The sequence below is a fragment of the Castanea sativa genome, chromosome 9 (assembly GCF_040712315.1).
Source record: "Castanea sativa cultivar Marrone di Chiusa Pesio chromosome 9, ASM4071231v1".
In the NCBI taxonomy this organism is placed as follows: Eukaryota; Viridiplantae; Streptophyta; class Magnoliopsida; order Fagales; family Fagaceae; genus Castanea; species Castanea sativa.
Genome location: NC_134021.1, coordinates 21662918 through 21674089, shown reverse-complemented (window position 1 = coordinate 21674089; position 11172 = coordinate 21662918). Strand labels below are relative to the sequence as shown.

Sequence of the window (11172 nt, the reverse complement as noted above, 5' to 3'; positions counted from 1 at the left end):
CTTCTATGTGCCTTTCTGCACGACGTGAAGGTGTGGGTGTAATGATTCAATATATGTGATAAGTATTAATTTAGAGGTTTAGTTTTTGAAATTAGTATGATCTGATAATATGGGGTTTTTTTTTCTTTCAAGATTTTAAAGGGATAGAAATTGTACCAGTGGTTAATTTTAACTTTTTTAATTTTTTGATATTTGGACTAAATTTTGTTGTTGTTTGGACTATGTTAGGGGCCAGGGATTATGTTTTTGGGGGGGGGGGAATGTAAATACATATAATATTTACATTTTCCAAAAATCTGTTGGGGGGGGGGAGGGGGGGGGAGTCTCCCCTAGTTCAAGAATAGCTCCGTCCCTGTTTATGGACCAAGGGAGTTGATCTACAAACTAAAAAGGAGCTATTTCTGAATTAAGGGCTGAAAATAATTGATGGAGATATTTAGAAGAATTTGTCTCCCTTTAATGAGTAGATGATGTTTTCCCTTTATGTGGCGTTTGGTACGGGGGAATCCACATTACTCTTGGCATCTAGATTCCTAGGAATGTGATTCCTAGGAATCACATTCCTAAGAATGTAGCTATTCCAATGTTTGGTTTCATTGGGAATATCTTAAGATTCCTAGGAATGTGAGATGATAACGCTTGGTTTATTCCCAAGAATCTTAAATGAATTATTTATTTTTCCTATTCTATCCTTAGATTTGAATGTGAACTACCAAGTTCTTTAAAAAAAAAAAATCTTCCTCTAAATAAATAATGAAAAACCAAATATAAACTATTAATTATGAAAAATTCATTAAAATTATAGTCTAATATTTCAAAATGACAGGTACAATACAAAAATAACTATTTAAATTCTCAAATGCTTTTATTCTTAATAATAATTTTAAAAGAGTTTAATCCATAATAATTTGTTTTATATTTTATGTTAATTTCTTAAATGATAATGAAAAATGGTTAAAATTGTCAATTTATAAAAAATACAATTTCCTTTAAGCTTGGGAATCTGGATTCCCACCTGTTTTAAAGGGAATCCACATTCCTACTGAGAGGGGAATCCACATTCCCCTGGCATCTGATTCCTTAGCGTGATTTGCAACCAAACATAGGAATCTTTAAACATTGAGTCCCATTAGCAAGAGAATTTTCAGAGTATCCATCATAAGATTTGGTTGAAAATAGTATGAGCTCCTTTTTGAGTGTTTGTCTCTTTTAGGTAATGTCAGCTGGAGCTGAAATTCTCAATATCTAATCTAGGATTTGGTAAAAAATGGTGTGGTTTGCTTTTGGGTATTTTATCTTTTTTGGGTAATGTCATTTAGTGTTGGGATTTGGAAATTGATCATAGCCACTAAGGTCAAGATAGACATGGGGGCTAGAACCATGGTTGCTCAATATTACCCTCATTGACAATGTGATCTAAATAATTTGAAGTAGGGCTGTAGTCTTTTATATATATCGGAAATAAAGAAACCGGCCAATAGCTCAAGAAGAATGAAATAAATCTCAAAGGATTTAGAATTGATCCAATAATCAAAACGCCTTTTTTATTTAGTGGCCTCTCAAGTAGAAAAATAATCACAACTAGTCTCACCCCTCACAAATTAACAATTGCATGATCCACCCCTAGATTCAAAATTAAATGTAATATTAGTTTGGAACTCATTCAACAATGTGGTATTACCAAAGTGAGTAGGGTTTCTACTTCTGCTTTTGCATCAAATATTATAAATAGGTCACTTGATACCAAATTTAATCAAATTAAATTAGTCACGTGGCACAAAATTAGACATTAATAAAGAGCTAATTTGAATTCAATATGATTGTACTTAACTTCTTTAATATAATATTATATGATTCTAGAGAATTTTGATCTTGGACTTAATTTAGTAAGATAAAATATAGCACATATTTTTGAAAGAAAGGAGGAAAAAACATAAGGTGAATTAAAGAAAACATATTTTTTAAAGACAAGAAAATTTTAAATTTTTTTAAATTATTTTATCCAAAGAATGCAATTAATAAAATGGACAAAGCAAGATTTGATTAATGATCAACTTCATCACAAATGCCAATGATGTTTTAATTATTATTATAGAGTTTCAACCTATGGAATCTAATTATGAGGATTGTGCTCATTATCATCAAACCAAGACACTAATCGGTTTTCGGTGTAGGTGGGGGTTGAATCTCAAATTTCTTATTCAACCATTAAAGATTTTACCAGTTGAGCTAACCAAAACCCACCAAATGACAATGACTTAGTTGGTAACTTCTAATCTCAAAAGGGGAGGTCGGTTATATTGATTTTACCCCCTCTCCCCCCAAATTTAAATGTAGCAACCAAAAAATAAAAAACTTGTTACAAATGTGTTGCAAACCAATGATGTTAAAGTTTGAAAATCAAATTACAAATAAGGTATGAGAGGAAAAACTAATCTAATCTAATACTATATATAATCATACGTTGGGAGAAAATTATTTTGCCCTATAGGAAAAAAAACTACTTTTAAAACATACAAGCAAAAACACCATCTGAAATGCCACATCCCAAATGAAACTCCATTTTATTATTCACTAGTTCTGAAATAACAAAACCAAAACTATAGACATCAAATTTAAGAACCATTTGCTCAATATTACCCATTCACAATATGATCCTCAAGAATTTGAAGAAGGCAGTTTTTTTTTTTTTTCTTAATCTTTTTTTTTAGCAAAAACGAAGCTATACCAACCAATAGTTTAAAAAGAATTGAAACAAATTCCAACAGATTTAGAATTGATCCCATAGCAAATATACCATGTTATTTAGTGGCCAATTTATAAAATACTAACAACTAGCCTCCCCCATAAAGTAACAATTAATTGCATGATCCACCCCAATTAAGATCAAAATTAAATGTAATACTAGGTTGGAACCTGTGTTTAAGCATGAAAACATTCAACATTAGTGATGACAAGGTGATTTTACCAAGGTGGGTGAGGTGTTCATTTCGGCTTTTTCATTGCGTATTATGGTGTTACTTGGCATCAAAATTATATTGAATAAAACTATGAGAATAATATTTTTACAACAAAGCCTAAGTGACAAGTTGTTAATGATAATTAAAAAAATAATGTCTAGATGCGAATTAATAGCAATTTACCACCTAAATTTTGTTATGAAATTGTAGTGCACAGATAACTACCATGTATATATTTTTTGAGAGAAAGCACTACCATATATATGATTTAAGAGAATTTTTATCTTTGACTTTCATAGCACAAGATTTGAATGAGAGGATACAAATAAAAAGACGAATTTAAAAAAAATTAATTAAGACAAGGAAATTGAAAAGGATTATAATTATTTAATACAATTAAAAAAAAAAAGGATAGAACAAGAAATGATTAATGATTAACTTCATCACAGGTGCCAATGACATAGTTGGCACCTTTTATTCTCCTTAACGGCGAGGTCGGGTTCGATCCCCTTCCCCTAATTTTTAAGGAATCAACCAAAAAGAAAATTTGTGACAAATTTGTTGCAAACAAATCATGTGAAATTTGAAAAAATCAAATTACAAATAAAGAATGAAAGAATATAAGAAAACATTAACAACGGTGACACCGTGAAAGAAATATTAACATTTGGGTAGATCAATTGGCGGTGGAGGCAGCGTATAGGGTGTAGGTCCATTCTCAACTTCAAAAGCCATGCCCAAACCCCATGGCAAGTGCACGTCCAGATGGCAATGTACCATCCAAATACCTGGTTCATTTTTTTCATCAAACATAAGTGACAAACTAATTAAGAAGATTGGTTTAAATCTCGGTCAAAGAAAACAAACTTACGGATACATCAAAAGTGTTAAATTAATTATGCAATTACAACAACAAAAAAATCTTATTTTTATAAATTTAAGGTTTTCTTTTTGCGGCTAAATTTTTAAGTTTGATCCACATATTTCTTCAATCTTAAACTTGGATTTTTTTTTTTTTTTAATAATCTGAGTGACATACCAATTTAGATAATATAATCCACCAGTCTAAATTATCATAAGTAAATGACATCGTAATAATACTAAATTGTATAAAAGATCTATTATTAGAAAATGAGATTTGCAACTTTCTTGAGTATTTATTTGAAAGAATCGCTTATAGAACTCGATCATTAACGTGTGAAAAAATGAAACAAAACTGTTAACCAAAACGACAAGATATTACATTGCCGAGCTTGAAAAAAAAATTTAGAATAACTTCTTTTTTCTTTTTTTTTTTCCTTTTTCAAAGAATGGATTTTTTAAATCTAAGTGTATGTTATTTTTACAATGAATTATTTTTTCCAGTTAACAATAGTTGCAGTTTTGCCAATATTCAAGGTTCTTTAAATTTCTTTCTGTGTCATAGTAAATAGGGTAAAATATAGCTAAATTGAGGTTTGAGCTAATGTAAGTTTCTTTAGAAAAACCTTCCCTCCTCTCTCCGTGTGTGTGTTAAAAATACTTAGGGTCCGTTTGGATAGAACTTATTGCTGAAAACTGAAAACTGAAAACACTGTAGCAAAATAATTTTTAAATGTGTAAATAGTATTGTAGGACCCATTTTTAGTAAAAAAAATGCTGAAAAGTGAAGTTTATGGGTCCCGTAAACAGTGCATGAGACCCACTTATACACAGAAAATGGGCTGAAAAGTTAACTTTTGCGACTATTGTTCATGCACAATACATGAACAATAGCCTTTGTCCCTTAAAAGTAGCGCAAGAAAAAAAAAAAAAAAAAAAACTAAAACGTGAACTAGAAACGTAGACGCAGAGACACTGGATCCAAACGCTACCTTAGGGTCTATTTGGATAAAACTTATTACTGAAAACTGAAAACACTGTAGCAAAATAATTTTTAAATGTGTGAATAATATTGTGGAACTCATTTTTAATATATTTTTTTCTGAAAAAGTGCTTGTGGGTCCTATAAACAGTGCGTGAATAGTGCATGAATAGTACCTTTGGTCTCCCGTACAATTTCTCCATGTGCATGAACAGTACCCATTACTGTTCACGCGCTGGAGAAAAAAAAAAACTAAAAATGCAGCAGACTTAAAACGCAGCAGTAAAGCGTGGATCCAAACACATTCTTAGTATTCTAAAAAAAAAAAATTATAACTTTTGAAAGCTGACTAACTTAGTCGCTAACCAATAAACTCAATTTGAACTCTACATTATTCTCTCTCTCTCTCTCTCTCTCTCTCTCTCTCTCTCTCTCTCTCTCTCTCTCTCTCTCTCTCTCTCTCTCTCTCTCTCTCTCTCTCTCTCTCTCTGAGAGTAATTAAAGACCAAATTAGTCAATTTTAAAAAGTTTTGAAATTGGTCGGCATTAGCCTAAACCTAATGGGTGTTAATTGTAGATAACTAATGAGGTAGTTAAATTGCATGCTATATTTATATGCATCATGAAACTCCTTCTCATCTAAGATTCTTTATGGACCTTAAGTTCATGTGAACTTGTGTACTAGATAAAAAGTTAGATAGTTACAAACTTAACACTACAAGAAGTGTTAACAAAAAAATATCACTTAGTTCTAATTTGAATGACAATTTCTTCTCCATATCTAATAATATTATTAAAGATGAAATTATAGATTTAAGATTCATTGAATTTGTGTAACATAACAATAACAATAACAATAATAATAATAATAACAGGCAGGGGAGAAATATAACCTGGATTATTTGCTGTGAATCTGATAATAGCCCAACCCCCAGTTGGCACGGCTATAGTATTACGTATTTGTGGATTGACCAAATTGAACTTTCGGGGATCATTTTCGGAGTCATAATTTCCAAAACCCTGTGCTAACACATGGAAGTTGAAACCATGAAAGTGGATAGGATGAGACTCTGTCGCTATTAAGGCTGTGTTCTGAAGAACAATCTCCACTGTTGAACCGTACTTCAGTGTCCTTACTTTTGTACTCTTTGGTGCAAATAATATGGACTGATTGAAAGCGTTGCTCGAGTTGGTGTAATCAAACACCGATGGAGGGTTATCAGGAAAATCAGTTGTATAAACCCCATTCTTATTGTTGTAAAAGAATGCTTGTAACATTGACAATTTACTAGGGAGCTGAAATGATTCATTGTTCATGCTCGCAGACAATCGCTGCCCAAATGGACCTGCACAAGTGGCACTCCCTTCTCCACACGGTGCAAGATTTATCCCAAATGTGATAAACATGTGCTCGTCCACGTGACGTGGCACCGGGACCCAATGGGGCCCAAGTGGAGAGCCAGTGAGATTGGAGTAAAACTTGTAAGCTGTGGGTGTGTCATTGAAAGCTGGTAGGGCTGGCATTATGGGAGTTGCTGATGACTTGGCACCCTGATAGACAATGATGCCACTTGTGGTTGTGTTATCGAACGGTATGCCTTGGGCAGTAATGTAGGGTCTTGCCGCCATGTAGTAAGAACCCAAAGGTTGATCAGCGGTGAAAAGAACATCAGTGGTTTGGCCGGGAGAAAGGACAATAACATCAGTGACATAAGGTGCGGTGTAAGCAGCATCAATTGCTACAGCTTTCATTTTATGATTGGCTATTTTGAAAAACAGTTGGTTATTGAGTGCAGCGTTAATGATGCGTAACATATAGGTCTTTCCTTGGATCACCTCAAGCTTATACGTGCCTGAAAAAATTGTAAAGAACCATCTTAACAATAAGAGAAAGTGGACACAATTTTTGTTCCATAACTTTTATTAACACACGAAAGTGGTTGACTATTAATAGAGGAAAATTTTTTATAAGTTTATGTAAAAGTGATTTCTCCCGTTCACCACTCTTATGTGTGATTGTTTTAATAGGTTGTAACAAAATGTGTAGCTGCTCTTTCTTTAAAAAAAAAAAAAAAAGTCAACAAGTCATGAGGGAAAGATAAAACTTAAATTGAGTGGATTTGTGAGTGATTGATTTTTTTTTTTGCTAAACTTCAATTAGTGCGAGTAGTGGCGACCTCATGATTTCTTTTCAGGGTGTCATTAAGAAACTTAAATTTTAAAAAAATTTAATAAAAAAATAACTTAAATATATCAAGTTGTCGACCAAAAAAAAAAACACATGAATATATGATATTTTACTATTCCCTTATACAAGTTTTTATATTTTGACATTATTATAAGTTTTATTATTTATTGTCAATGTGGGCATGTGTAATCATTTTATTTTGTAGAGTTGTATAACATTTTATATTTTTATGCAATTGTCATTATCTATTTATCATTATTATTTTTAAAATATTTTAAACTAGATGACAAAACTCAACCCACGTGCATTGTATTAATTATTAACCCAAAGAGTCACACCTGTCCATATATATATATAATACACTATATATCTACTTAACCAATCAAATGTTTGAAAATACACTAAAGATACTATTTTTTTAATCGCTAACTTTAAAAAAATGTTATTATAACATGATAACAATACATACATATATAACAAACCTTATATATTTATGCATTATTAAATTACTATACACGCACACTTTCACACATAACATTATAACAAAATTAAATAAATTAATAATGTACACAATCTGTATCAAACACACACTCAAAGAAATAATATATAAATATGTAGTAAAAAGAGATACACTTAACTAACAACTACTCGCTGCTTAATTTAAAGTCAGAGATAGCAATAGTTAGACAGAGAAAAGAGATTCATAAGAGAGAGATTCACAGTGACTAATTATCACATACCCGTTTGGGAACATGGGTAGAGATCACCAGGTTGTCCGTTGATTGTGAAAGCGTCGGAAATGTTAGGTGCGGCACCTATTGCGAGACCTTGGTTCTCGACATCAACAACATTAGCATCCCAATACTCCCCTGCAATCACATTTAAAGGACCATTAGCTATTTATTTACATTAGGAATTAGGCCAGTGTTGTTTGTGTTTCTATGCATTGCCTCAACAACAGCATAGTCTTGGTGATAAACTTCATTGTTACTTTGTTAGAAATTTCTGTTCTTCCATTATTCATATGATCAAACAACTAAGAGTGTTAGGAGTTGATACCCAATAAGATCGGAAATTCTTCGAAAGGAAATGGAAATGGATAAAAGTTTCCTAATCTTGGTTTGATAATAAGTGCTCCATGGACAGTTGCACGGAGCCACGAGACATGAGCATGCCACCAAAGAGTCCCCTCTTGTCCAGTAATTTGAAATCTGTAAGTATAAGTTTGGCCAGGACGTATGGGACATTGAGTTACATATGAAGGTCCGTCTGCCCATGCACTCAATAGTTGAAACACTCCGTGCCTGCATCAAAATTTCCATGGGGACACAAGAATAATTTACCTATATTGTTTCGCAAAATATATTTTCATGCATTCATAGACTTATGCTCTTTCCGAAATAACCCTTTATTTAATTATATACTAATATGTCAACGGTTGGTTCTTTCTTATAAGTAGTAAACACGCATCAACAACAAGTACATGCCTTAGCCTTAAATTTTGGGGCATTCTCAACGGATTAATTTCATTCCTTTTAATTAAAAAGTTGTACACATGCATATATAACTTTAATTTTTTTTTCTTTTTTTTTTCCAATGAAAGCATGGAAGCCTCTTTTTACCTTATATATATATATAAGAATGACAATGGCTAAGCAGACTTTTAGTTGCATAGCATAATAAAGATTTACCAGTGGATAGTAATGTTATAGGGAGACTGATTGACTACGTGGATCACAAGATCATCACCTTCTCGAACGCTTATTACAGGACCAGGCAGGGTTCCATTTACTGTAGTTATCACTTGCTCATGGCACAACCGTTGAACTGTCAGGTTTTGCACCTGTAACAATAATAATAATTAAAAATTGTTATAATAACAAAATTTTGATGTACTTCAAATTCTGTACTGTCAAGTGTTAATTACATCTCAAATATATATATAGGTACATGAGATAATAGTCAACTCCTCACAAAACTAGGTTGATTGGTGAGGAAGGAAGAGCAAAAGGAATAGCATTTCTAAGGGCTAGGCTTACAATTACGACTATTCCAAGTTAACTATTTATAAGTCAACAGACCAAAAAGTGATGCTAGAGAGAACGTTTTTTTACGACTGCTAAAATATTTGTTGTGATTATAGAAACACCATTTCAACTTGAATACAATACTGACATCATTGTAAACATGCAGCAATTGCGACAATTCATATAAATAGTTGTGAAAAATAATATGTTCCTATATTTATTGTAATGCTAGTGTGCTAAAAACCATATTTCCCCCTCACCCCATTGCACTCATTTACTACTAGGAAAAATAAAGCAAGAAATGGAAAAACATTCAAATAGATAAGCTAGTTACATGGAAAAAATGTTCCACTGTTTCTGCAGAAGTTATTGAAGAAGCTAGAAGAGCTAAAGCGCATGCTAGCAAAAATTGAAAGCGACCCATCATCATTAGAGAAAAGACAGCAGAGAGATGAAGAGGGAAAGAATAGGAAGCTCCTATTTATATTAGACAACATGGATTTCTTGGAACGTGCGCAATTGTAAGAAATCTCCATGCTTTCTGCATGTCTATTATTAAAATACACACGACCATTTCAACAACTGATCATCCAATGGACTTCCCCAATCGAGTTGGCAATGTGTTGTGTTTGCAGAAACTTAAGTTATTTAGCTAGCAGCTTTATCTAGCCATTTAGAACATACTTTAAAGAAAGCACATAAAATCTTTTTTGTTAAGCAAACTGTCCTTTTCATTGAGATAGTTTATGAGTAACTAATGTCACGTTATACTTCAGATAGATAAGTGCCGTTAAATATTTAGCATTTCATGAATACTGGCGGAGCCACCCAAAAAAAAAAATCAGACCCAAGCTATATATATATATATATATAGCTTGTCCTATCTTCCTTAAGAGTTACCATAGATTTAGAGTAGAGTTTGTAGTGTGACTTTGTATTAAAAAACATTTCTTCCCTCTATCGTACATGTATTTGTTTGTTTCTGAAAAAAAAAATGATAATTGTCCTACATTGTTTTAGAAAATACGTTGTGTATAATATAAATTGCTTTATTATCATTCCTTAAAAGTTATCATCTCATATCTGTGTATATTTATTTGTTAAACTATATAAATGCATTACATATTTTTAATAAGCCCCTCCTCTCTTCCTCCAGCTAAAAGGTTCTTGTGAGTCTTTTTTTTTTTTTTTATAAGTGCATTACATAGTTTTAATAAGCCCTCCTCTCTTCCTTGGTGTAAAGGTCAAGGGAGTCAATCTCATACTGGAGGTTGTACCAGTTTGACCAATGAAACGATATATTTCTGTACCGGTCAATACCAGTGTACCGTTTCGGGTTTACCATTATTTTTTATATTTATAAATATAAATATATATATATGTGTGTGTGTGTGTAATAAATATAAAAATTTATCATAAAACATTACTTCAATTCAGAACAAACTATTCATGATTTTAAACCTTAGAATCAATTAAAAGAAAATATATATATATATATATATATATATAAAATAGAAAGCTTAATTATTCATTGCATACTAAAAAAACAAATAATACTAATAAGTTAATGCAAATAAGTTACCATTCTACCCTTACAAAAATTCAAAAATTATAAAACTAAAAAAAAAACTTTTTTTTGTACTGGCTGGTATTACCTGAAATCGGCCGGTATTTAAACCGATACGAAATATTGGTATTTCGATACCAGTATACGTACCGATACGGTACATACCGGCCGGTATGGCCAGTACCGATACGGTATTAACTACATTGATAAAGGTTCTTATAACTTTTAGTCGCCAAAGGAGAGAGGAGGACTTATTAAATATATGTAATTCATTTATATATATAGTTTAACAAACAAAATACCCATAAATAGAAGAAGATAACTTTTAAAGAGTGATGATGAAACAAGTTATACTATATACAACATATTTTCTTAAGCAATGAACTATAATTAATTTCAGTGCTTACAGAATATAAATTAGTTTTGAGCCATGATATGAAATTAGCTTCTTAAATCTGATTTTTTTTTTTTTTTTTTTTTTTGGGGCAAATAGAGATTGATGAATTATTTTATCCATTAAGTCGGGAAAACACCTCTCTTTTATAATTTTTTTTTTAAAAAAAAAAAAAAAAGAAAAGGAAATAATG

The 11172-nt window shown here is 31.6% G+C and overlaps 1 protein-coding gene across 1 annotated transcript; it reads right to left on the bottom strand.

The window, feature by feature from the left end:
* Nucleotides 1-3433: 3433 nt before the first annotated feature.
* On the bottom strand, nt 3434-9448 carry LOC142611187 (laccase-7-like). The gene is made up of 6 exons (XM_075783233.1): nt 9353-9448; nt 8683-8834; nt 8051-8295; nt 7732-7860; nt 5697-6656; nt 3434-3748 (listed from the first exon to the last, which is right to left on the bottom strand). Exons 1-6 carry the CDS (start codon nt 9446-9448, stop codon nt 3621-3623), a joined length of 1710 nt encoding a protein of 569 aa, XP_075639348.1. The 3' UTR covers nt 3434-3620.
* Between the last annotated feature and the right edge of the window lie 1724 nt (nt 9449-11172).